Raw genomic sequence first — 27,696 nt, forward strand, 5'->3', positions numbered from 1 at the left:
TACACTAAGTATTGAACTTACAATCTAGGAACACTGTTAAGTACTTCAGGTTTTAGGGTTGCCAGTCTACAGGTGGTGCCTGGAGATCTCCCAGAATTGTAACTGGCCTCCAGATGAAAAAGATCTGTCCCCCCTGGAGAAAATGGCTGCCTTAGAAGGTGAACTCTGGCATCACAGCCTGCTGGAGTCCCTCCTCTCCCCAAACCCCACCCTCCCCCGCTTCTAGTCCCTCCAGTCTCCAGGAATTCCCCAACCCAGAATTGGCAATCCAATTGGAGCGTGGCAACAAAGATTCAAAGCCAGTTCTTGGTTGGATTCAAGAACAGGTTGCAAAGAAAACACAGTGTTTAAGATGAATTGTTCACTGTTTTCACAAGCAAAGAACATAAGAGAAGTCATGTTGGATCAGGCCAATGGCCCATCCAGTCCAACACTCTGTGTCACATAAGAACATAAGAGAAGCCATGTTGGATCAGGCCAATGGCCCATCCAGTCCAACACTCTGTGTCACATAAGAACATAAGAGAAGCCATGTTGGATCAGGCCAATGGCCCATCCAGTCCAACACTCTGTGTCACATAAGAACATAAGAGAAGCCATGTTGGATCAGGCCAGTGGCCCATCCAATCCAACACTCTGTGTCACATAAGAACATAAGAGAAGCCATGTTGGATCAGGCCAATGCCCCATCCAGTCCAACACTCTGTGTCACATAAGAACATAAGAGAAGCCATGTTGGATCAGGAATGGCCCATCCAGTCCAACACTCTGTGTCACATAAGAACATAAGAGAAGCCATGTTGGATCAGGCCAATGGCCCATCCAATCCAACACTCTGTGTCACATAAGAACATAAGAGAAGCCATGTTGGATCAGGCCAATGGCCCATCCAGTCTAACACTCTGGGTCACATAAGAACATAAGAGAAGCCATGTTGTATCAGGCCAGTGGCCCATCCATTCCAACATTCTGTGTCACATAAGAGAAGCCATGTTGGATCAGGCCAATGGCCCATCCAGTCCAACACTCTGTGTTGCACAGTGGCCAAAAAAACCCCAGGTGACATCAGGAGGTCCACCAGTGGGGCCAGGACACTAGAAGTCTTCCCATTGTTCCCCCTCTCAAGCACCAAGAATACAGAGCATCACTGCCCCAGAGAGTTCCATCAATACACTGTGGCTAATAGCCACTGATGGACCTCTGCTCCATATGTTTATCCAATCCCCTCTTGAAGCTGGCTATGCTTGTAACTGCCACCACCTCCTGTGGCAGTGAATTCTATGTGTTAAAACACCCTTTGGGTGAAGAAGGTTCTTCCTTTTATCTGTTCTAACCCAGCTGCTCAGTGACTTCATCGAGCAAGATTTGTATCAGTCATGAAATGCATGAATGGAGGTGCTGTGAAAGTAACAGTCATATCGGGGTTAAAAAGCGGCTAAGAACTGTCTCTTTTCCTCCCCCATTGATCTACATTTCTCCTATGCTGGACCAAAAAAATATTAGGAGTGCCTTCAGAACAACACAATCACCTGAGACCAATACTGAAAATGTATCAGAGCCTTTCCTGAATCACTCCAGGTGGAAGTCAGCACTTGGTCCTTATATCTCTTTTGTCACTCATTGGCTGTGATCACACACACTAAATAATGCACATTCAATCCACTTTCCAACTGGATTTTACCAGTTTACACAGTAAAATCCAATTGGAAAGTGCATTGAAAGTAGATTGAAAGTGCATTATTTAGTGTGCGTGATCACAGCCATTTATTATCCACTCATAGAATCATAGAGTTGGAAGGGACCTCTAGGGTCTAGTCCAACCCCACACACAATGCAGGAAACTCACAAACACCTCCCCCTAAATTCACAGGATATTCATTGCTGTCAGATGCCCCATCTAGCCTCGGTTTAAAAACCTCCAAGGAAGGAGAGCCCACCACCTCCCGAGGAAGCCTGTTCCACTAAGGAATAGCTCTAACGGTCAGGAATTTCTTCCTAATGTTGAGCCGGAAACTCTTTTGATTTTATTTCAACCCATTGGTTCTGGTCCTACCTTCAGGGGCCACAGAAAACAATTCCACACCATCCTCTAGATGACAGCCCTTCAAATACTAGAAGATGGTGATCATATCACATCCCAGCTGCCTCCTCTCCAGGCTAAACATCCCCAGCTCCTTCAACCCTTCCTCATGGGACTCAGTCTCCAGACCCCTCACCATCTTTGTCACCCTCCTCTGGACCTGTTCCGGCTTGTCTATATCCTTCTTAAAACTTGGTGCCCAAAACTGAACATAATTCTCCAGGTGAGGTCTTACCAGAGCAGAGTAGAGCGATACCATCACATCACGTGATCTGGACACTAGACTTCTGTTATATAGCCCAAAATTGAATTTCCTTTTTAGCCACGGCATCACACTGTTGACTCATGTTCAGCGTATGATCCACTAAGACCCCTAGATCTTTTTCACACATACTGCTAAGACAAGTCCTTCTTAAAATGTGGTGCCCAAAACTGAACACCATACTCCAGGTGAGGTCTTACCAGAGCAGAATAAAGCGATACCATCACATACTATAACCATGCACTGGATTTCTCCTACCTAAATCATGTCACACACTACAATTATGAGATCGTAAAGGATTTTTTTGTTCTTGAAAGCATTAGCCACACATAAGAACATAAGAGAAGCCATGTTGGATCAGGCCAATGGCCCATCCAGTCCAACACTCTGTGTCACACAGTGGCAAAAAATTTTATACATACACACACACTGTGGCTAATTAGCCACTAATGGACCTGTGGCTCCATATTTTTATCTAAACCCCTCTTGAAGGTGGCTATGCTTGTGGCCGCCACCACCTCCTGTGGCAGTGAATTCCCACATGTTAATCACCCTTTGGGTGAAGAAGTACTTCCTTTTATCCGTTTTAACCTGTCTGCTCAGCAATTTCATCAATGCCCACGAGTTCTTGTATTGTGAGAAAGGGAGAAAAGTACTTCTTTCTCTACTTTCTCCATCCCATGCATTATCTTGTAAACCTCTATCATGTCACCCCCGCAGTCGACATTTCTCCAAGCTAAAGAGTCCCACAATTGAGACTAAAACACAATTGAGTTTCCTGGAGTCAGTTGTGAAAAAGCTCCCCCAAGTTCCTCATTTTACAGTGACGTCACACAACGTTCACAGTACGCAATCCACATACCTTCTTTCTAGGGTTACCCAGGGCCATGCCGGCCACTATGACAAAAAGCCTCCCATGGGTCTGCCTGCTGCCACTCCAAGTGACAATGGGAGAAAAACAAAACCACAGCCAGCCGCTTTACAGGTACAGGTTGTCCTCAGAAGTGACAGCAGGTTGATCTAGGAATTTTCCAGAAACTCAATGATTTTACCGCAGAATTTCCAGCAATTCCTTGGGCTACCCATGATCACTTCCAGGTAGTACCTAGAAGCAAGGTGGTGACGTCAGCAAGGTCAACAACATCGCACACCCTCACAGCCCCTGCCCCCCCCCCCCATCCTCCCACTGCTTGTCAGCATAAGAACATAAGAACATAACATAAGAAAAGCCATGTTACATCAGGCCAATGGCCCATCCAGTCCAACACTCTGTGTCACACAGTGGCAAAAAAAAATTTATATATACAACACACATTGTGGCTAATAGCCACTGATGGACCTCTGCTCCATATTTTTATCTAAATCCCTCTTGAAGCTGGCTATGCTTGTGGCCGCCACCACCTCCTGTGGCAGTGAATTCCACATGTTAATCACCCTTTGGGTGAAGAAGTACTTCCTTTTATCCGTTTTAACCTGTCTGCTCAGCAATTTCATCCCATGCCCACGAGTTCTTGTATTGTGAGAAAGGGAGAAAAGTACCTCTTTCTCAACTTCCTCCATCCCATGCATTATCTTGTAAACCTCTATCATGTCACCCCACAGTCGACGTTTCTCCAAGCTGAAGAGTCCCAAGCGTTTCAACCTTTCTTCATAGGGAAAGTGTTCCAACCCTTTAATCATTCTAGTTGCCTTTTCTGAATAAACAATTTTATTAGTAACATATGGTAGTAGAAACTATAACTACAACTTATAAAAAGCTTAATATATATTAAGAAAAAGACCATCATTCTACCCCACATCTTACTTTCTCCCACCCCTCCCCCAATTACTTGACCCCCGCCAGTGTTATTTTCTTTAAAAAAACAGATATTAAAGGTACCCTTAACTATCAAGAAAAAAAACGAAACAAAAAAACAAAAAAGAAACATAGGGAAGAAGAACCCCCTTCAAGAGTTATATTGTTATCTTAAAAATCTTAATCCTCAAAAATTGTCCAATGTCCTTTTATTTTCCACTCTTTCTCTACATATCTTCTGAATTTCTTCCACTCTTGGTTAAAAAGTTCTAAATCACAGTCTCTTAATTTTCTTGTTAATTTGTCCATTTCACTCCATGACATAACTTTCATAATCCAGTCCCATTTTTCTGGTATTTTTTCTTGCTTCCACAACTGCGCATACAATGTCCTAGCAGCTGAGAGCAAGTACCATATTAATGTTCTATCTTCTTTTGGAAATTTTTCCATTTGTAATCCCAGCAGAAAAGTCTCTGCCTCTTTATTGAATTCATATCCCAGGATCTTAGATATCTCTTGTTGAATCATTTGCCAAAACATTTTAGCTCTTTCACAAGTCCACCACATATGGTAGAAAGAACCTTCATGCTTTTTACATTTCCAGCACCTATCTGGCATCTTATTGTTCATCTTTGCTAATTTTTTTGGAGTCATATACCATCTATACATCATCTTAAAACAGTTCTCTTTAATACTATGACATGTTGCGAGTTTCATGGAATTTTTCCACAGATATTCCCAAGATTCCATCTTTATTTCTTTATTTACATTAATTGCCCATTTTATCATTTGAGATTTCACTACTTCATCTTCTGTAGCCCATTGTAAAAGTAATTTGTACACTTTTGAAATTAATTTCTCATTATCTCCAAGCAGAACTCTTTCCATTTCTGTTTGTTCTTTCCTTATTCCTTCAGCTTTGATATCATTCTCCATCAAACTTTTTATTTGTTGCATTTGAAACCAATCATATTTATAGTTTAGTTCTTCTGCAGTTTTCAATTCTATTTTCCCGCTTTGTATTTTTAGTAACTGGTTGTATGATAGTTGTTTTTCCTTGACTGTTTTGGCCGTTAACTTTATCACTTCAGCCGGCACTATCCATAAAGGTCTCCTCTCATCACCATATTTCTTGTACTTTATCCACACATTTAATAAGCTACTCCTTATATAATGGTGAGAGAAAAGACCGTCCATCTTCTTTTTTTCATAGTACAAATATGCATGCCAGCCGAATTTTTTTCCATGGCCTTCTAACATTAGAAGTTTTTTATTTAATAACGTTATCCATTCTTTTAACCATACTAAACAAATTGCTTCATGATACAGTTTCAAATCTGGTAATTGGAATCCACCTCTCTCTTTCGCATCTATCAGGACTTTCATTTTAATTCTAGATTTCCTCCCGGCCCACACGAATTCCGAAATTTTTCTTCGCCATTTATCAAATTGCTTAGCATCTTTCACAATGGGGATGGTTGCCTTTTCTGGACTTTCTCCAATGCTATAATATCCTTTCTGAGGTGCGGCGTCCAGAACTGCACACAGTACTCCAAATGAGACCACACCATCGATTTATACAGGGGCATTATGATACTGGCTGATTTGTTTTCAGTTCTCTTCCTAATAATTCCCAGCATGGCGTTGGCCTTTTTTATTGCAAACACACACTGTCTTGACATTTTCAGTGAGTTAAGACAGTGTGCGTTAGCAAACCTTACAACACCTTTGCAAGGTAGAACAGGATCAGGGGTGGAATTCTAGCAGGGGCTCCTTTGCATATTAGGCCACACACCCCTGATGGAGCCAATCCTCTAAGAGCTTACAAAAAAAGAGCCTTAGCTCTTGGAGGATTGGCTACATCAGGGGTGGTGTGGCCTAATATGCAAAGGAGCTCCTGCTAGAATTCCAAGCTCTTGGAGGATTGGCTATATCAGGGGTGTGTGGCCTAATATGCAAAGGAGCCCCTGCTAGAATTCCAAGCTCTTGGAGGATTGGCTACATCAGGGGTAATGTGGCCTAATATGCAAAGGAGCCCCTGCTAGAATTCCAGGTTCTTGGAGGATTGGCTACATCAGGGGTGTGTGGCCTAATATGCAAAGGAGCCCCTGCTAGAATTCCAAGCTCTTGGAGGATTGGCTACATCAGGGGTGTGTGGCCTAATATGCAAAGGAGCCCGTGCTAGAATTCCAGGCTCTTGGAGGATTGGCTACATCAGGGGTAATGTGGCCTAATATGCAAAGGAGCTCCTGCTAGAATTCCACCCCTGAACGGGATTATTTTCCTCGTTTTGCAGATGGGACTGAATCAGAGAGAAGAGTGGCATGCCTGAAGCCACCGGGTGATCTCAGGGAAGCAATGAGATTTGAATCCACAACAGGCTAGGAAACCCAGGCTAGGAACAAAGTGTGAAATAAACACAGCAGAAGGAGAACAAGACCAGCGGCAAACACAATGCTCAAGTGCTAGAGTCATCCACGCCTGGCAGAAAAGGTACTCACCATCAGCAGAGCTCTCTTGAAGAGGCCTGTGTCGCCGGCTCCTGCAAGCAGGTGAAGGCTGGCGATGTCGGCTCCACTACGATCAGCTGCAGCCGTAACCTGACCGGGGTCTCCTCCGAAACTTGCAATGTTTCCCTGCGTCCATTTCAGAGCTGCTTCCTGATCCAGCAGCCCCCAGTTGCCGCTTGCCAGAGAGGAACCTGGAATGGGAAACAAAGGTGGAGGTTCAAGACAATTGTTCACGGGTGGAAAGGCAGGGAGGCCTGAACTTTTTCAGGGGTGGCCAACGGTAGCTCTCCAGATGTCTTTTTGCCTACAACTCCCACCAGCCCCAGCCACTGGCCATGCTTGTTGGGGCTGATGGGAGTTGTAGGCAAAAAACATCTGGAGAGCTACCACTGGCCACCCCTGTATAGATGCCACACATGAACACACATGAAGCTGCCTTATACTGAATCAGACCCTGGGTCCATCAAAGTCAGTATTGTCTACTCAGGCCGGCAGAAGCTCTCCAGGGTCTCAGGCAGAGCTCTTTCACATCACCACCTGCCAGATCCTTTACCTGGAGATGACAGAGACTGACCTCATTTGTTATAAGGGCCGGGTCGCACATAAATGAGACCTTGTCGGGCCGGGCCATGTGTGTCACAAAATGTCTTTCCAGGTAGCAGAGACATAAATTTTATTTAAAAAACACAAACACAAATTGTTTTTTTTTTTAACTTATAATAAAAGATGTTTAAAACATTAGCGCTTGTTGATTTCAATAGCGCAGCCTTTGTAACTCTCCTGTGTGATCCAGAGAACTGGGCAAAGGAGGCTCTGGCCCTTTCCTTCCTTCCTCAGGGGACCAGGAGGGGCAGGAGTCTCAGCCAACAGAAGGAAGAGAGGCTTGGCTCAGTAGCTCTGCTGTGCGATTGAGCAAGCCCGGCAAAGCAAGCTGTTATGCCGAAGGAGAATCACAGAAGAGATAGCAACCCAAAACAAAAATACTGTGATCGATAACAAAAAAATTACTTATAAGAATATTACAAAATATTTATAAGTACTAGTTTGTCATCTACTCACTAATGATAAACTAATACATATAAATATTTTGTAATATTTTTATAAGTATTTTTCATTATTGATCACAGTATTTTTGTTTTGGGTTGCTATGCAGAAGGAAGCAAGAGAGAGGGAGAAGGAAGCAGACGAGAGCCAGTTGTTCGGGGGCCTGATAGGAGCCCTCCGGGGTCTGATTCGGCCCCTGGGCTGCATGTTTGACACCCCTGCCCTAGACTCTGTGAGAAAGCCTTTCGCAGGAACTTTGCAAACAGTAACATAGGGAGAAGGGAGCCAAGCAGGCATGGAGATGCAGGCCGGAGTCAGAAAAGGGGCTGAATTGGACATATGGATATATGAAGCTGCCTTATACTGAATCAGACCCTTGGTCCATCAAAGTCAGTATTGTCTACTCCGACTGGCAGCGTCTCTCCAGGGTCTCAAGCTGAGGTTTTTCACGCCTATTTGCCTGGACCCTTTTTAGTTAGAGATGCCAGGGATTGAACCTGGGACCTTCTGCTTACCAAGCAGATGCTCTACCACTGAGCCACCGTCCCTCCCCTAATTTCAAGCCAGGATTTGAAATAAACCTTCCAACCTCTTGGCTGCAGGCGGCTGGTAGCAACAGCACACCAGAATACAATTTGCGGCAGTCATCAGAACAGGGGATTAGCATCACGCAAGACAGGAGCATTTTCTTTTATTATAAGGGAAGAAAAGCTTCTGGCGGAACCTGCTATTAGGTTGCTCCGAGCCATCTATTTTGGTTGTTTGAACTCTATACTTAGGCATGTTTCTCAAAATGGCTGGATTACGGCGGGCAGGCCTTTTATTGGACAGCTCCCCACAGCCTCCCGGTTAACTATTTTCCCTGCTACATCACTTTTCCTTCCCTGGTCTCTTAATGTGTCATTTACAGCCATTCAGCCTCGTTTAAAGCTGCTGCGGTTCATGGGCTTAGGGCTGGATGCTGTGGATCCCATTCCAGCAGAGGAAAGCATTTCAGCTAGTGGAATAGCAGGACCCAGCCTGTAGAATTAGGGTCACCAATCTTCAAGTGGGGCCCTGGAAATCCCCAGGGATTGCAGCCGATCCCCAGATAACAGAGCTCACTTCCCTCTGGGGAAATGGCTGTTTTGTAGGGTAGACTCTTTGGCAGGGGTCACCCACCTGTGGCTTGGGAACCTGTAGTGTCTTGTGCTTAAACAAAGCAGCACGCGGTCTCGCAAGTAAGGGCGACCAGGGGTAGTCCCACGGTCACCCAGCACAGCGCGGGAAAGACTCCGCCTATCAAGATCAGTGGCGGGAACTTTGACTGGCCAGGATTGGGCTGGCCAGCTGGGGGGACGTTCCGGGATGAATGTATATAAAGCGGGGCCCGGCCCGCGTGTTCCAGTTCCGTAATGTACCATCCAATAAAGCATGTTGTCTTCCACACATCTCGTCTCCGAGTACATTACAGAACCACATTTCTGTCACACAAGTTGTGTGGCTCTCAAAGCTCCCACTGCCCCGTCGGCTGATTTGGAAAAGGCATTTCTCTCTTTAAATCACTTTTCTAAGCCGAGTCAGATGACGGCTTGGAGAATGCACTTAAAGTTAAAGTTGCTTTCTTTCCACCACTCTCTCCCTTCTCCCTCACTCCATTTATTTACTTCCCTCCCTCCCTGTCTTGCAGCTCTCAACCAGCTGATGTTATTCTTTTACGCAGGGGTAGAATTCGAGAATATTCTCCTTTGCCTATTAGGCCACACCCTCCTGATGTAGCCAATCCTCCAAGAGCTTACAGGGCTCTTAGTACAGGGTCTACTGCAAGCTCCAGGAGGATTGGCTACATCATGGGGGTGTGACCTAATATGCAAAGGAGTTCCTGCTACAAAAAAAAAGCCCTGAGTCTGCCAACAGTTCTCCCCACAGAACACTCTTAAACTGGATTCATTTGGAGGGCACTTAGCTTTGTCCCAAGCTACATTTAACTGAATGGGCCTGGAACTTCAGGCAAAGAAGGACAAATGAGAGATTCCTTCGAAAGGATATCGAAAATAAATTAAAAGTTTGCCTTGATTTAAATGGACCATTGTTTCCCCACTTACAAGGAAGTGCGAGGATAAATGTCAGCACATCACAGAGATGGACTTGTCAGGACAGCAGTGAAGGCAAAAGACAGAACATGCTAAAAAAAAAGTTCACGAAATTCACAGAAATAGGAAGGAAAGAGGAGATCAAAAATAATCCTCTGCGGCTAGAGGCAGGAGGAATTTGTGAAACACACAAAGTTGTCACACTTCCTTCCCTCATTTAGACTTGCACAAAAACTGCCCAGCAAACTAAGTTTCTAACTTCAGGTGGGGAGGGCCACTTTGGTCTGAAGCAATAGACCAAAGTTTGAAGCCCGTGGCACCTTTAAGTCCAACAATATTTCATTCTGGGTACAAACTTCCATATGCATGCACACTTCAGTGCGCATACACACAAAAGCTTATACCCAGAATTAAACTCCATTGGGCTTAAAGGGGCCATTGGACTCAAACTTTGCCCTTAAGTTTCTAACTGTTAAAAATGTTAAGGAGCGAATATTTGAAATATATATATATATATATATATATATCATGATATCTTCAGTTATGGCTTATAGGTAAAAAAGGTAAAGGTAGTCCCCTGTGCAAGCGCCAGACATTTCCGATCCACGGGGTGACATCGCATCACAATGTTTTCACAGCGGACTTTTTATGGGGTGGTTTGCCATTGCCTTCCCCAGTCATCTACACTTTCCCCCTTGCGAGTTGGGTCCTCATTTTACCAACCTCGGAAGGATGGAAGGCTGAGTCAATCTTGAGCCGGCTACCTGAACCCAGCTTCCGCCGGGATTGAACACAGGTCATGAGCAGAGAGCTCGAACTGCAGTACTGCAGTTTTACCACTCTGCACTATGGGGCTGCTGGCTTATGGGTATCGCATTGCAAATGGATAATCATGGAACAAAATGTCTGCGACAGAGTGTGAACGAAGTTGAACCTTGGGTGTCCAGAAGTTCCAGATGGTTTGACCTTAAATGCATATGCTAAACGGAAAACTGAATGGGATTTGCTTAGCATAGGGTAAAACTAGGCTTGAGTTCCTCTGGCTATAGCAAAGGAGGGACAGTGGCCCAGTGGTAGAGCATCTGCTCGGTAAGCAGAAGGTCCCAGATTCAATCCCCGGCATCTCCAACTAAAAACAGTCCAGGCAAATAAGCATGAAAAACCTCCGATTGACACCCTGGAGAGCCGCTGCCAGTCTGAGTAGACAATACTGACTTTGATGGACCGATGGTCCAATTCAGTATAAGGCAGCTTCATATGTTTATATGTAATGCTTGGAAAAGTTGAAGGCAGCTGGAAAAGTGGAAGATTGGACCTGAATCCACCACAATGAAAGGGAAGGGATGGTGGCTCAGTGGAAGAGCATTTGCTTGGTAAGCAGAAGGTCCCAGGTTCCATCCCCGGCATCTCCAGCTAAAAAGGGTCCCGGCAAGTAGGCGTGAAAAACCTCCGCTTGAGACCCTGGAGAATCGCTGCCAGTCTGAGTAGACAATACTGACTTTGAAGGACTGAGGGTCTGATTCAGTATAAGGCAGCTTCATATGTTCGTATGTTCAAGGGAATAATAAAAGTAGGCAAGGAAAGCCAGGGGTGGAATTCTAGCAGGAGCTCCTTTGCATATTAGGCCACACACCCCTGATGTAGCCAATCCTCCAAGAGCTTACAAAAAAGAGCCTGAGGAAAGCAATTCACAAGAAGGGTTAAAAGAACACGGATGCCTCTGACTGAATAGGCTTAGTGGTCGTCACAGGCCAGGTTATCATTGGATCCTGTCAGATTTCAGAAGCAGGTGAGTACTTGGATAGGAGCAGGGGTAGGGGTTGTGGAAAAAGCCTGGCAGGAACTCATTTGCATATTAGGCCATACCCCTGACACCAAGCCAGCCAGAACTGTGTTCCTGTGCGTTCCTGCTCAAAAAAAAGCCCTGGGTAGGAGACCACCAAGGAAGCCTAGAGTTGCTATGCAGAGGCAAGCAATGGCACACCACCCATGCTCATCTCTTGCTAGGATTACCAGCTTCCAGTTGGGAAATGCCTGGAGAATTTGGGAGTGGCGCATGGGGAGGGCAGAGTTTGGGAAGGGGTGCGACCAGTCATAGAGCCACCCCTCTCTCTACAGCAGCCGTGTTCTCCAGGAGAACTGATTTTTGTCACTTGGAGAACAGTTGTAGGGTGTTTTTACATTCAGTTTGATCCAGAGTTATAGAGTCTTCAAATCGCCTGCCACTGTTCCGCTTTAATTATTTTCCTTTTACATTTAAGTGTTTCAATTTGGGGGGGGGGGTGTCTGTGATCAGAGGGCAGCCAGAATACCAGCGCTTAGTGAAATGCATACGATTGCTTGGAAATCGTGTCAACACTGCAAAAACAATACACATTTAAATCACTAGATGAGGCAAGCAATGATATGTAAAAATTTCAAGTGCTGTCAGTTTCCATGCAAATTACTGCACCTTGTGGTGGCTTTTGGAGGAGTCTTTTACAACGCAGGAAAACTTTTACAATACAGGTTTGAAAGGCCCGTAGAGAAAAGACCAGACCAAAACTAGTCTTGAGGAAACCCATCTCACTGAAACAAATGTAAATGCCTCAGGAAGCAACGATGCGAAACAATTATGAAAACGTTATGTAATGTAAAAGTTTACAATGCGGAGATAGAGAGTCACAAACTGCCAGTGTAAAAACACCCATAATTACAGGAGATCTCCACGCCTACTTGGATGTTTCCTCCCCTCTTCAAAGTCTGCTCTACCATCTTGATCTAAGACTGCATTGTCTTAATTGCTCATGATTTCTTGTCACCTTTTCCCACTTTAGTCAGTCCCTTGGAGCTCCATGCAGAAAATCAAAGTAGAAATCTCCATTCCCAATATTTCCAGGAATTCCTTATCCCAGAGTCAGCAACCTGATTCTATTACTTGTTGTTGCTTAGAGTTTACATCTTTTAAGGAGCTCCGTGGGGCAGAGTGGTTAAAGCTTGCAGTACTGAAGTCCAAGTTCTGGTCACGTCCTCAGTTCGATCCCGGTGGAAGCTGGGTTCAGGTAGCCAGCTCAAGGTTGACTCAGCTTTGCATCCTTCTGAGGTCGGTAAAATGAGTACCCAGCTTGCTGGGGGTCAAGCGTAGATGACTGGGGAAGGCAATGGCAAACCACTCCATTAAAAAAGTCTGCCATGAAAACTTCATGATGTTGGAAATGACAGCTGCTTGCACAGGGGGCTACCTTTGCATTTCACTTTTAAGATGACTGGTGGTTTTTTTTGCTTTTCTTTTAAAAGCCAGGCTCCAGAATACTTGGCCGTGTGATAATGCCAGGGAAGAGCTCTGAAACAAAAACTGCTTGTTGGAAGAAAAGATCTGAGCGGAAAAGGGTAGGGTATGACTTAGAAATGGACCGCCCCTCATCTCCTGCCTTGAAAACCCTCCAAGGCTACCATAAGTAAGTAGTGACTTGTCACCACCACTGCCTGATCACTGGACCCTCACTTCTTGAGAACCACACCTGCACAGAAGGGCGGCGTGACATCATTGCTTGCTCCTTTCGGTGCACAAACAAAACCCCCTGATCCCCCTGCTTCATAGGTGTGACAGACTTAGGCTTGCCAATCCCCAGGTCCCAGCAGGAGTTCTCCCACTTTCCAAGGCTCCTTCCCGCCCCCAGTCAGCTGGCCGGCAGGGAGAAGCTCCAACTCACAGTTATGTGCTTTTCCCCTTCAGAACACTAGGAGAAAACTTGCAAAGGCTTCTTTTTTGGATGGTGTGTCTGTGCCTTTAAGGCTCAATGGAGGCGGGATGAGCAGGCAGAACAACGTTGCTGCTCCCAATGGCTGTGAAAGCAGCCCAAATGCTCCATTGGTTGCACAAGCTTTTTTGAGGTCTTTTGCATAGTAAAGGGTAAACTTGAACTTTTGGTTTCCCTGGGTTATTGGAAGTTCAGCAACTCATGAGTGAATTGCCCCAGTGAGACCGCAGGAGTGTGGGATTGCAAACTTTTATTTTTGCATGTATTTGAGAGAGAGAGAGAGAGAGAGAGAGATATGATTTGCAGCTGCTTGGGTGAGGAAATGAAGACTGTATTCAGGGGAATGGCACTGCTGTGTTTTTATTTATTTATTTCAGGGAAAGTCTCCTGGTTCCACCCCCAAAGTCCCCAGATATTATCTGAGTTAGACTTGGCAACCCTACACAGACAATCAGAACTGCCCTTGTCACACCTAGTTTGACCTCGAAGTTATCGTTTGGCCTCCATAAGGGAAGATGCTCCACCTCATTCCACAAACTAGCTTCCCCCAAAAGAAGAAGATTCCCACAGCCCAAAGATTCCTCCTGCTTCTATGCATGATAAGGGGTAGGACTAACCAGTGCTAAGAAAGCCAAAGACTCCAACCCGGTAATTCACAGTGACGACAACGATATTGCCAACAGCAGCTAAATACGAGCCGTCAAGGAGAATCCTCGTTTGGTCACTGTCCCCAGTCACGCCGTTGTGAAAGAACACCAGGACAGGCAGATTTCCACCCTGGAATGGAATGATAAAGGAGTTAACTTTTGCTTTAGAATGTAAACTAGAATGACTGAAGAACTGGAGTCAACATTCTGGAATCCCAAATAGGGCAGGCAGGTTCCCTCCCCCACCCCCCACCCCGCCCCGGGGCAGGGGTTGGGGCGGGGGCTAAGCTTTCCAGATGCAGCTTGGGAAACTCCTGGGAAATTTGCTGCCTTCCTTCCCTCCCTCCTCCTTCCTTCTGACTCTCAAACATCTGATGTTCATGTCTTGTGGCTCTCAAACATCAGACGTTTATTCTATGTGGCTCTCACGTTAGGTAAGTCTGGCCACCCCTGCGCTATCAAGTCTCAGCCAATTTAAGGCTACCTTGTAGACTTTTCAAGACAAGAAACCAACAGAAGTGGTTTGCCATTGCCTGCTCTGTGTAGCAATCCTGGACTTCCTTGGTGGTCTCCTATCCAAATGATGACCCAGCCTGACCTTGCTTAGCTTCTGCGAGCTGACAAGATCAAAGTAGCCTGGCCTCTACCCGGCTCAGGGTGCATCCCTAATTGTCAAGTCTGTGAATAACTCTGGCTCAGTCAAAGAGCATTCTGGGTAGAACCAAAGTATATTCAAATGCTGCTAGCTCAAACTCTCCCTACCCCCCTTTCCTTTATTATGTAGTGTTGCTTTGAAATGGAGAGATGTGAAAGCCTTATCTGCCCCTTCTCAGGCCTGGCTCGGAAGGGAGTCTACTACGATCACGGCCGAGCAGGCCTGAGAACGAATTGGTAACATCAATGTGTGAATGTTCCCTGCATAATCTCCCCCCTTAGGAATTCCTTTGAAGTATCCCTTATATGCTTGTATCTACTGTATGTTCCTTAGTCTTTTAATACTGGCCTAGCCTCAAGTAACAGTATCAATAAACTAGTTTCTTTGTATCAACAATGACTGGTTATTGAACCTCCCAACTTGACACTAATTGCCAGGGCTTAACCCAGTACTTACAGTGTGATCTGGGACGTAGATGTTCAAATACAAGCAGTCTTCACTGATGGATGAAGGACTGACCTCATCGTCCCCAGGTTGCCAGCAACTAGCCCTAGAGATACAAATATTAATTTAATTTAGGATGTTTTCGGGTCATTAATTCATAGGTCACCCTTACGTCAGAAGTGACTTGATGACATGAACAACCAGGGCTATTTTTGTAGCAGGGACTCCTTTGCATATTAGGCTGCACCCCTCTGATAGAGCCAATCCTCCAAGAGCTTACAGGGCCTTTTTGTACAGGGCCTACTATAAGCTCCAGAAGGATTGGCTATATTGGGAGGTGTGGCCTAATATGCAAAAGAGTTCCTGCTACAAAGGAAGTCCTGTGAATAACATGCACAATATTAAATCACTTGTCCAAATATGGGAAAGTTTAGTATACAACAAAGCTCTATCTTAGAGGAGGGCAGGGAGTTGTTCCTGTGGGCAGCAGAGGAGAGGACTCATAATAATAGGTTTTAATTAAGGCAGGAAGGTATCGGCTGGATAATAGGGGAACTTCTTTACAGTAAGAGTTGTTCAACAGTGGGATCAGCTACCTGGGGAGGTGGTGAGCTCCCCCTACCTGGCTGTCTTTAAGCAGCTGCTGGACAAACCCTTGTCAGGGATGCTCAAGGCTGATCCTGCATTCAGCAGGGGGTTGAGCTAGTTGGCCTCTATGGCCCCTTCCAACTCTGTGACTCTATGATTCGGTCTGTTCTTTACTATCCCCTGAAAAAGATGGATTGGAGTGGAGCCCATAACATCAAAGATAGAACACTGGCTCGCTAAGACAAGATTGTTGCTCGCCTTGAATTTGCACAGACCGAAACTAAATAACATTTTTCTGAAGTGCAAGAATGAGATAAAAAGAAGAGGCCGGTGCCTCTTGTGCTTTAAAATCTTGAGTGCTTTAACCGTATGTCATGGTGCACCTGGATAAACAAGTTGTTGCATCTCTTGTGACAAAACTTTTTTTAACGTGTGGTGGAAGCAGTGCGGCTGATGTGGTTGAGTCACCTACAACCATGCATGCTCAGGTGCAGGAGAAATGAGGTCACTGAAGTCCAAGCGCCCTCAACCACACAACCACATGGTATAAAGAAAGCAAGGCAGTGAAAACTGGAGAAACAACATGTTTGCATAACCCTATCATGTACCTATGAAAAAGTCAAGTTCAAAAGGGGTGATTTGTTTGGGTACTTTCGACAACCGTTGTCACAGTGAAGCTGAAACGTGGAGATGTTAGCTCTTCCGCAGTTACTCCTCCTTACAAATGCATGAACATGGAGAAAGAGAAACTGTACATAAGAAGAGCCCTGCAGGATCAGACTTGTGGTCCATTTGGTTAGTATCCTGATTCAAACAGTGGCCAACCAATTCCTCAGGAGGTCCAGCAAACAGGAAATGGAGGCCAAGGGCTTCCCCAATGTGGTCTCCTAGAACTGGTACTGAGAGGTTGACAGCCTCTAAATGGGGAGGTTCCCCTCAGTCACCATGGCTAGTAATGGTGAATTCCACATTTGAATCACTTGTATAAAGAAGCATTTTGTTTTGTTCATCCTGAATCTACTGTCCTCTCCCTATCGCATCATGAAAGACCTTAAAACATAAGAGAAGCCATGTTGGATCAGGCCAATAGCCCATCCAGGCGATCCAGCCCAACACTCTGTGCCACACAGTGACCAAAACCCAGGTACCATCAGGAGGTCCACCAGTGGGGCCAGAACTCCAGAAGCCCTCCCACTGTTGCCCCCCTCAAGCACCAAGAATATAGAGCATCCCGACCCCAGACAGAGCGTTCCATCTATACCTTGTTGCTAATAGCCACTCATGGACCTCTGCTCCATATATTTATCCATCCCAATCCACTCTTGAAGCTATGGCAATCCCATCAGGTCTTCAAGGCAATTGCCATATGGGGTTGCCATAGCTTCAACAGGGGATTGGATTTGATAAGCATAATGGAGCAGAGGTCCATGTGTGGTTTTGCCATTGTCTGCCTCTGCATAGAGACCTCACTGTGCTCCTCTGCTCCTCACTGTGCTTTCTGCTCCTTACTGTGCTTTCTGCTCCTCACTGTGCTCCTCTGCTCCTCACTGTGCTTTCTGCTCCTCACTGTGCTCCTCTGCTCCTCACTGTGCTCCTCTGCTCCTCACTGTGCTTTCTGCTGCTCACTGTGCTCCTCTGCTCCTCACTGTGCTTTCTGCTCCTCACTGTGCTTTCTGCTCCTCACTGTGCTCCTCTGCTCCTCACTGTGCTTTCTGCTCCTCACTGTGCTCCTCTGCTCCTCACTGTGCTTTCTGCTGCTCACTGTGCTCCTCTGCTCCTCACTGTGCTTTCTGCTCCTCACTGTGCTTTCTGCTCCTCACTGTGCTCCTCTGCTCCTCACTATGCTTTCTGCTCCTCACTGTGCTTTCTGCTCCTCAATGCTCTGCTGTTCAGCTTAATGGCAAAAAGCAGTGGGGAGCAAATAGCAGAGGTGATGAACCGATATGAACAGGTTTGGTTCGCAAACCATTTTACCAGTTCGTGGTTCAGTTCATGGTTCAGCCACAAACTGCAACCAATCGAACCACAGTGATGCAGTTCGTGCCTATCCCTACCCATGACAAAAAAAAAAAAAAATCAAAACCATGAAAGAAAACAAACATAATAAAATAAGTAACTCGCAATGTTATGCTGAACATTTGCTGTCTTATCCTGTCCAATAGAATCAACCCTGATGTGAGTAAGGAAGTAATCAGCTCATGGAACCAAAGGTAAGTAATTTAACCCTGTTTTAGATATTCCAGAGATCTAGCTGGCCACTGCTAATAACAAGATAGCTAGATTAGAGGGTCTATTCCCAGGAAGCGGTTCTGATTATGTGACCCAGAGGCTATCGGCCACCAAGGGGCTTAGCATTTTCTTACCGAGTCATGGTAGCATTCCAGGATTCCGCCCTAGTGAAAACCTGTGGTGGACGGAAGCGGTTCTCTCCCAAGGGAGGTGCTGCATATGGAATTCCAAGGAACTGCCGAATGCTCTTCCAATTGGAGCCTACTTGGATGACTTTAGAAGCCCCATACAACACTCCAAGTGAAGGAATGCTCACAGTCACAGCACCACTCGTTTCAGAGATGGGTGGGAACACATCTGTTCAGAATGAGCAGAGAACGGAAAGAGTGAAAAGAAGTTGCTGTCTTTATCAACTTGATGTAGCCTAATATGCAAAGGAGTTCCTGCTAACGAAAAAGCCCTGCTCCTACCGTATACTAACCTTGCCTACGATAGATGTATGTAGCCGGTTCTTTGAGCAAGAGCTGACAGTGGTGCTCTTGCAGGCTAAATCTGCAGCTCTGGGTTTCAGGGTAGAACATGCACCGTGCCGCTGAACGCTGTATTTCCACCGTAGTCACCAGGCAGGATTTGTTTTCGGAACAGACTGTGAGGAAAGGGAAAGACGGACTGAGAATTAGCAAGACGGGGGACGTGGGAGAACACAGGAGCACATGAAACTGCTTTATATGAAACAAAGTTTGAGTCCAGTGGTACCTTTAAGAACATAAGAGAAGTCATGTTGAATCAGGCCAATGGCCCATCCAGTCCAACACTCTGTGTCACATAAGAACATAAGAGAAGCCATGTTGGATCAGGCCAATGGCCCATCCAGTCCAACACTCTGTGTCACACAGTGGCCAAAAAACCCAAGTGCCATCAAGAGGTCCACCAATGGGGCTAGAAGCCCTTCCACTTTGCCCCCACCCCACCGCAAGCACCAAGAATACAGAGCAACACTGCCCCAGACAGTTCCAATAATATGCTGTGGCTAATAGCCACTGATGGAACTCTGTTCCATATTTTTATCCAAACTCCTCTTGAAGCTGGCTATGCTTGTAGCCGCCACCATGTCCTGTGGCAGTGGATTCCACATGTTAATCACCCTTTGGGTGAAGAAGTACTTCCTTTTATCCGTTCTAACCCTACTGCTCAGCAATTTAATTGAATGCCCACGAGTTCTTGTATTGTGAGAAAGGGAGAAAAGGACTTCTTTCTCTGCTTTCTCCATCCCATGCATAATCTTGTAAACCTCTATCATGCCACCCCGCAGTTGACGTTTCTCCAAGCTAAAGAGCCCGAAGCGTTTTAACATTTCTTCATAGGGAAAGTGTTCCAAACCTTTAATCATTCTAGTTGCCCTTTACTGCACTTTTTCCAATGCTATAATATCTTGTTTGAGGTGCGGTGACCAGAATTGTACACAGTATTCCAAATGAGACCGCACCATCGATTTATACAGGGGCATAATGATACTCACTGATTTTGTTTTGGCATGACGACGTCACCTGGAAGTGACATCATCGCGACAGCGACATCCCCGCACAGTTTTCCCTATGGTTTTCTTGGACACTCTAGCCATTTGGGAGGGAAAACTCTATGGTACAATAGGTACCATAGAGTTTTCTCCAGAAATGTCAAGAGCAGCCATGGGGGGACATGGCCAGTGCAATGGTGTCACTTCCGGGTGATGTCATCGCGTTGCACGCGTGAAAGTCCCTCACTTCAGGAAGCAGTGAACTTGGCAACCCTAGGTCTGATTCAGTATAAGGCAGCTTCATATGCTCAATGGCAAACCACCTCTGAACATTTTTTGCCTTGAAAAACCAATGGGGTTGCTACACCTCAGCTGTGACTTGAAGGCGCATTTGACCACTATCTCTGCTTAGGATAGCACTGCTGGTGTGTTTAAGACAGGAATCGATCTTAAACAGAAAGCAACCTGGAGCTTTTCTTTTCTTTTATCAGTTTCACCAGAAGAGTGGCATCTTCCGCTCAACGCAGGCAAGAAATTTTGTTCATACATAGGGAAAGCTTGCAAGACTAAGGGAGGCTATGAATAGCGGCAGTCGTAAGCCATGCATTTGTTCCAGAAAATGAGGAAACAATCATCATGTGCTGACATTGAGAATAAATCATGAAAATAGTGAAGAAAATGTATCACACTTTCTCTAGCTCCTTGATCACCCTGCGATTGATGTCTTCTTTGTTCATGATGAAGAATTGCTTGGAAAATACTCATTTTTAAAAAATGTTGCAATATTATTGCCTCATGAACTCACAAAGCTGCCTTTACACCAAATCAGAGTAGAGAAATATCTAGGGATTTTTTGGGAGGTGTAGCCCAAGGAAGTGGGGCTGGGGAGGGGAGGGACTTCATTGGGCTATAATGCCATAGAGTCTACCATCCAAAGAAGCTATTTTCTCCTGGTGAACTGATCTCTGTTGATTGGGAATCAGTTGTAATAGTGCGAGACCTCCAACTACCACAATCCTTATCAGACTCTTGGTCTATCAAGGACAGAGTAATTAACACATGGAATTCAACTGGACTTTTATGAATTGTTTGCTGGTCAATGACTGTTATAAATTCATTCATTCATTCATTCATTACGTGGAATTCACTGCCACAAGAGATTCTTGGCTATACTGAACAGCATTATACCCTGCCAAGAACTCCCCCTCCCTAAATCCCACTCTCCCGGTCTTTACCCTCAAATTTCAGGTATTTCTGAATGCAGAATTGGCAACCTTATGTGTGCATTATGTGCCCTCAAGTTGCTTCCAATGTACGGCCACCCAATGAATTGGTCGTGGAAAGTTCTATCAAATCGCCGTGAATTTAGGATGACCCCATCAGATTTTCAAGGCAAGAGACCTTCAGAGGTGGTTCGCCATTGCCTGCCTCTACCGGATGAACTACTGACCTCCAAAACATCCAATCGTTAACAGCCTTGCTCAGGTCTTGCAAACTGAGGGCTTCCTCAGTTGAGCCAATCCATCTCTGGTTGGGTCTTCCTCTTTTTCTGCTGCCTTCCACTTCTCCTAGCATTATTGTCTTTTTCCAGTGATTCTCATCTTCTCATAATGAGGCCAAAGTGCAACAGTCTCAGTTTCATCATTTTATACCAAAAATATTCCTCGGTGTCCCCCTTTATACAAACCCCGTCTGGTTCCTTCTGGTGCCCCTGGGTCTAAGTAAGTGGGAGGGAAGATAACTTTTGTTCAACAAAATGGACTCTCTCACCTGACAGGCAAAGGTCTCGGGCGGAAGCAAAATCACTGAAAGCTTCTCTGCTGAGGTGCAAAATATCGAATTGTGAAATGGAGGGATCGGTGAGAATTGAAGACTTCTCTACACGTTGCCACTTGTCCAAAGCTACTAAGAAACGAAAACAGAGAAGAACAAAATTCAAGAGGGCCATAACTGGTGTTTCCCTGAACAATACAGCAGAATTCGTTTATCACAACTCAGACTTTAGATTCTGAAGGGTTCTGACGCATGACCCCGTTTTTACTCTATCACATAAATTATTCATTCTTGAGGCAACCTCTTTAAAGAAAGAATAATAACATAAAATAATAATAATAACATAAATCACCGCAAACCCTACCACACTTAAAACTTATTGAAACCAGCAGTTTATAAATGTCATGGTAAACCAAAACCCAATAGAGGAAAAGAAAATGGAAAAAATAAGGACTGGGAGAGTTGGGCTGATTCCGCATTAGCCTTTGCTCCGGCTCCGACACTGTGTTTCCCCCAGGGCAGATGTTGGTTTCCGCACATTTTGACCCGGGGCGGCAGTTTGACCCACCTCTGAAGCGGTGCTGCCCCAGATCAGGGTGATCGGCAAAATACCAGTTGGGGGGGGGGGGGAAGCTACAACATGGGCAAAGTGCAAAACAATCAACCAGCATCCTGGGACTTCATAAGGTGTATACTGATCCCATACTCTGGGTTGAATTTTCTCACCATGGGTGTTAAATTGAAACACAGAGCAGGAAGGAATCCCAAGAATCATCTGGTCCAACCCCCTGCACAATGCAGGAAATTCATCGCTCCCTTCCACCGCCCCAGTGACCCCTGCTCTAGGTTCAGAGAAAGGCCAATTTGGCCTGGAGGAAAATTCCTTCTTGACCCCAAAGTGGGGATCAGCACATGGCCGGTGCATAGGAGTAGGCGAGGTATAGACAGCCACCTTTGGAGCCACCTCACCTACAGGGTGCCTTCAGGTGACGCCTCCCACCGCTCTGCTGCTCTCAGCTTCCCAGGTCACTGGCTCAGGAGGCCGAGAGTGGCGGGACGGCATGCCAGTGTGTGCTCTCCTCCTACAGGGGAGGCAGCCTCGGAGCAAGGCAGAGCAGCCTCGCCACCCCTTTCACCAGCCCAGGACCTGGGTGAGTGAAAGAGGCAGAGTGACCTTGCTCCAATCCCCATGGGGGGCACGGATGGGGGCACAAGAGCAGGGGCAACCTGGGGGGGCAAAAAACCCAGCACCACCCCTGGATTGGCATAATCCTGGGCATATGCAACAATATGAATAATAATATCAATATGAATGATGATGATGATGATGATGATGATAATAATAATAATAAAATTATTTATATCCCAGCCTCCTCACCGAATAACAATATGAATATGAATAAGATGACTGCAGATTTATACCCCACCCTTCTCTCTGAATCAGAGACTTAGAGTGGCTTACAATCTCCTTTATCTCCTTCCCCCACAACAGACATCCTGTGAGGTGGGTGGGGCTAAGAGAGCTCTCCCAGCAGCTGCCCTTTCAAGGACAATTCCTATGAGAGTTATGGCTGACCCAAGGCCATTCCAGCAGCTGCAAGCGGAGGAGTGGGGAATCAAATCTGGTTCTCCCAGATAAGAGTTTGCACACTTAACCACTACACCAAACTGGCTCTCTAGCATAATCCTGGGCATATGCAACAATATGAATAATGCTGAATTATTGACACACCATACCGAAAAACACATACACCGTACTGCAAAATGCATACATTTTAGACAGTGGGTGGGTGGGAATCAGAGAGAGAAACAGAAAATGGAATGGAAGCCACAAATCTCAAGTTTAATTTGCACAAGAAAGACGTGAAATCAAAATAGGGATTTTCAGGTTGAAGCAGCAGGGATGAGAAATTCAGGATAACCTCTCGTTTTTAATGATTAATGCATTGTTTAAAATATAACAAAGGGCTGGAACGGACCTCAAAGGCCATCTCATCCAACCCCCTGTGCAATGCAGGAAAATCACAGCTACCTTCTGCCCCCCCCCCCCCGCCAAATCCACTCCCCCAGCGACATCTATGCCCAGAGGAAAGCAAAAAACCTCCAGGATCTCTGGGCCAATCTGGCCTAGAGGAAAATTGCTTCCAGATCCCAAAGTGGTAATCGGCATAACCCTGGGCATGTGAGAAAGGGCCAAGAGAGACAAGTACTGGTGCATCCATTTCTGCCCTCCCTCTCTGCCTACGTTCAAAGAATCAGCATTGCTGTCAAATGGCCATCCACGAGCCCATACGAGCCCCAGAGGCTACTACAATCGGCCAACCAACATCTTCTGACTATCCCTGGCCCAAATGGCGTCTGGCGACATCTGACTATCCCTGGCCCAAATGACGTCTGGTGACGTCTGACTATCCCTGGCCCAAATGACGTCTGGTGACGTCTGACTATCCCTGGCCCAAATGACGTCCCAACCTGGTGGAATCAGCTCCCCAAGGAGATTCGGGCCCCACCGAATTTACTACAATTCCAGAGGGCCTGCAAAACAGAGTTGTTCCACCAGGCTTTTGGCTGAGACGGCAGGCGTCCTCATACCATCTAACTGGCCTCCCTTAACTGACTACCATCCTGATAACCAGGGACCGGGCCGACACAGTTGATAACTGACATCCAAGACACCTATGATTCCTGTGTCTCTATCTGTGAATTATGTTCATACCACCGACGCTGCCTTATTTCATTTTTATTTAATAGTTTTAACTGTTTAATTTTTAACCGTTCATTGTTAGATTTTAACTGTCCTATTGCGTTGTAATCCGCCCCTACCCCTTAATGGGAAAGGGCGGACAATAAATTCGCAAAATACATTAAAAAATAAAATCTATGCCCAGAAATGCTAATGCTAATTCAGTAATCTTCAGTGGGCCAGAGACAGTGTCAAGCGTGCTCATTTCTGGACTGCATTTTGCTATGTAGAGAGCAGGTCATCAGCTCTCCATTTCTCCCCCCTTATTTACAGCCAGCAGGCAAGTAGTTAACCATCTGGCCCTGAGATGTTTATGTTACAGACTGGCCATTAGTACCTTCACATCGCCTCTCCCAGGGTTTCACACAGATAGTCCTTATCTCTCCCCAAAGAAGTGTGAGAAGGTTTGATGTTTCCAATAGCCTAAAATTCCTTAGTAATAAAATAGATAGTTGCTTAGTAACCTTTGAACCCGTGACTCAAGTATGCATCTGTAGTGTAACCTTTGATGATACCCTATATAGCAACTGTGCAATTGTTTGTACCCCATTACTCCCAAGGCTTGTGTCCTTGGTACAGCTCCTGAGTTTCTAACAATAAACCTACTTTGGATTTAAAACAAAGGACTTGGTTATTGAGAAATATCGGCGCTTGACAGACAGTATAAATGATCACCGAACATTTGCACAATTTTATTTCAAATTTAAACTTTTGAGGACCTCTGCTTCGTTAAAAAAAAAAAAAGGGAACACCAGTTTATACTTAACCTTTTCCCTTGAAAACAATAAAAGGAACCTTCTTGGTAACGTACATTTAAGTTGCATGGTTTCTCAAACAATAATTACACATCAATTTTCTACCATCTGCACGGTTGATTGCGGACTTCCGACAAAGGGGATGTGGCGTGCCTCGGTCCAGACACAAAGATGAAAATGACTAATTATGCTCTTTAAAGAGGAAGAAAGAAAAAAAGTTGTGTCTGACTTCCATTGTAAACCAACAAGTCTGGGTTACCTTAGTGGTTCAAAGAGGCATTTTCATTGGGATCATTTTCCACTCACAACTATTTTTACTGACTCAGTTTTAAGATTCCAGGCAGGTCATGAAACCTCTGGAGTGCCAAAACATCACCCCATTCAGAGTTTTTTTAAAAAAATAGACCTCAGACATGCTAATCCCGAGTAATTTTATCTGAGTCAACATTCCTCAGATGACAATTGCTAAGGGTGAAAATTATGTCTGTTCTAGCAAAGTGTTGTAGAGGTTCCTTGAAACAGAAAGAGGGTTTGTTTGGGGTTTTTTGACAATTTATTTTTTGACAATTGCTAGTCAAACTTTTACATAGACCAAAACTTATTAAGATTACATTTTGCAAGTCAAGAGAGGCGCCATCCAGTAAGTACGGCAGAGGGAAGCTCACTTTTCAACCTACCAAACCTAAGGGGAAAAGTTGGTGGGATTTTTATTGCCATCTGTCGATGGATTTTGGCCCCCTACGTTTTGCCTACTCAACACATTTCATTGATTTCTCCTATTGGAAAAGGATGAATCAGACTTTTCTGGCAAGTTTGTCAAGATTTTATACTGTCAGATTTTGGCATTGAAATACGTGTGTCGTGTCAAAAACAATGCCTTCTGTGGCCAAATGAAATCAGTGCCCCACTATTCAGGGCATATATTACAAGTATTTAAATGTTTAATTGAAGATAAGCACATTTGCAAATTTAGTGTATTCGTTTTATTTACGAGATAACAAATGCAAATCCGAATGTTGTTCACTTTTGGTTTTGATCTAATGACAACTGTAGCTGACAGTTATATTTCAGTTTTTAAAATCTTCTTTGTCTGTTTTCTATGTAGAACAGGGTTTTTTTTTTAAGATTAAGATTGATGAAGAATTGTGGTTGTTTGTGATCTGATAGTTCTGGGCTATTCAACTGGCAGGGCTGTTCTATAAACAATTGGACAATTCCTTAAAGCACTTTTTTGGAGATACAGTGATCAGAATTGTACACAGTATTCCAAATGAGACCACACCATAGATCTTTACAGGAAATTCCCCCCTTTTTAAGATTAAGCTTGATGAAGAATTGTGTTTGTGATCAAATAGTTCTGGACTATTTAACTGGTAAAAAAAAAGGTAGTCCCCTGTGCAAGCACCAGTCGTTTCCAACTCTGGGGTGATGTTGCTTTCACAACATTTTCACAGCAGACTTTTTTACGGGGTGGTTTGCCTTCCCCAGTCATCTGCACTTTCCCTCCCCCCCCCCCCAGCAAGCTGGGTATGCCTTTTACCGACCTCGGAAGGATGGAAGGCTGAGTCAACCTCGAGCCAGCTACCTGAACCCAGCTTCCACTGAGATCGAACTCAGGTTGTGAGCAGAGCTTAGGACTGCAGTACTGCAGCTTTATCACTCTGCGCTACGGGGCTATTTACTTAACTGGTAGGGCTGTTCTATAAACAATTGGACATTTCCTTAAAGCAATCTTTTGAAGATATGGTGATCAGACCTGTACACAGTATTCCAAATGAGGCCACACCATAGATCTTTACAGGAAATTTCCCCCTGGTGGAAAAGGTGTGTATATCTATGTCATAGCCTTCATTGCCATAATACATAAAACCTCCACTTCAAATTTATTTATTTATTTATTTATTTTTATTTATCTGGGATTTATATCCCGCCCTTCCCACCGAGTGGCTCAGGGCGGCTTACAACATATATAAAACTAACATAAAAGTATAAAATTACACTTTAAATTAACATTTCACAATATATAATTAAAATCAAACATTTGTTATAACTATACATCATTAAAACAGCCAGCAGTCGTGGAGCTACACTCTATTCAGCTTCAGATAAAAATTCAGTATACAATATACAGCATTCAGTAGTCGGTATACAGGGCCGTTAGTTGTGGGCCAGCCGGAAGAGGACTGTCTTACAGGCCCTGCGGAATTGGGTGAGATCCCGCAGGGCCCTTACCTCCTCCGGCAGCTGGTTCCACCAAAATGGAGCCATTACAGAGAAGGCCCGGTCTCTTGTGATCTTCAAGCGGGCCTCCTTTGGCCCGGGGACAACCAAAAGATTTTGAGATCCCGATCTCAGTGCTCTCTGGGGAACATGCGGGGAGAGACGGTCCCTCAGGTAGGCAGGTCCTAGACCAAATAAACTTCTGCAATACCCCTGGGATGGGGAGAACTCCACCTTGCTGAGAAGTTTCCATTTTCTGTACAACTCAGCCTGTGCCCAACCTAACCCGATTTCAGCAACCACTTTCAGTGGATAATTACAGCTCTCTGGATCCAACTCGCTCTGTAACTTTTATTGTAAAATTACATGCCTCTCGTGGGGATGGTTGCTGGTTTCCAGATGTCCTTTTCACTGAGATGTGGGAGGAAGAGGCAGTGAGGGTTTGATCTATTACTGGCTTTGGCAAAGAGTCCTTGAAAACAGCGTTCTGAACAAACAGAGCCCTGCCCGCGGTCACTGACATTACTATCAGTTACTATAAATGTAACCCAACTGAAACAAAGCCTAATTTTTGTTTTCGGAGGGGTTTGGCTGTCATCAATGGGTGGCCCCATCATAGGGTT

General features: G+C 45.1%; 1 protein-coding gene across 1 annotated transcript in view; it reads right to left on the minus strand.

Annotated features, from left to right (window-relative positions):
- Window positions 1–27,696, minus strand: part of TG (thyroglobulin) — a 234,104-nt gene that overhangs the window by 78,301 nt on the left and 128,107 nt on the right. Inside the window, exons 38-43 of the mRNA XM_060243108.1 lie at window positions 21,353–21,484; window positions 18,548–18,712; window positions 18,201–18,423; window positions 15,262–15,355; window positions 14,121–14,280; window positions 6,639–6,838 (exon numbers count right to left, since the gene is read on the minus strand). Of these exons, the coding sequence (XP_060099091.1) occupies window positions 6,639–6,838; window positions 14,121–14,280; window positions 15,262–15,355; window positions 18,201–18,423; window positions 18,548–18,712; window positions 21,353–21,484 (974 nt within the window). The remainder of the gene's footprint in view (window positions 1–6,638; window positions 6,839–14,120; window positions 14,281–15,261; window positions 15,356–18,200; window positions 18,424–18,547; window positions 18,713–21,352; window positions 21,485–27,696) is intronic.

Source organism: Heteronotia binoei, chromosome 7 (assembly GCF_032191835.1).
Source record: "Heteronotia binoei isolate CCM8104 ecotype False Entrance Well chromosome 7, APGP_CSIRO_Hbin_v1, whole genome shotgun sequence".
Lineage (NCBI taxonomy): Eukaryota > Metazoa > Chordata > Lepidosauria > Squamata > Gekkonidae > Heteronotia > Heteronotia binoei.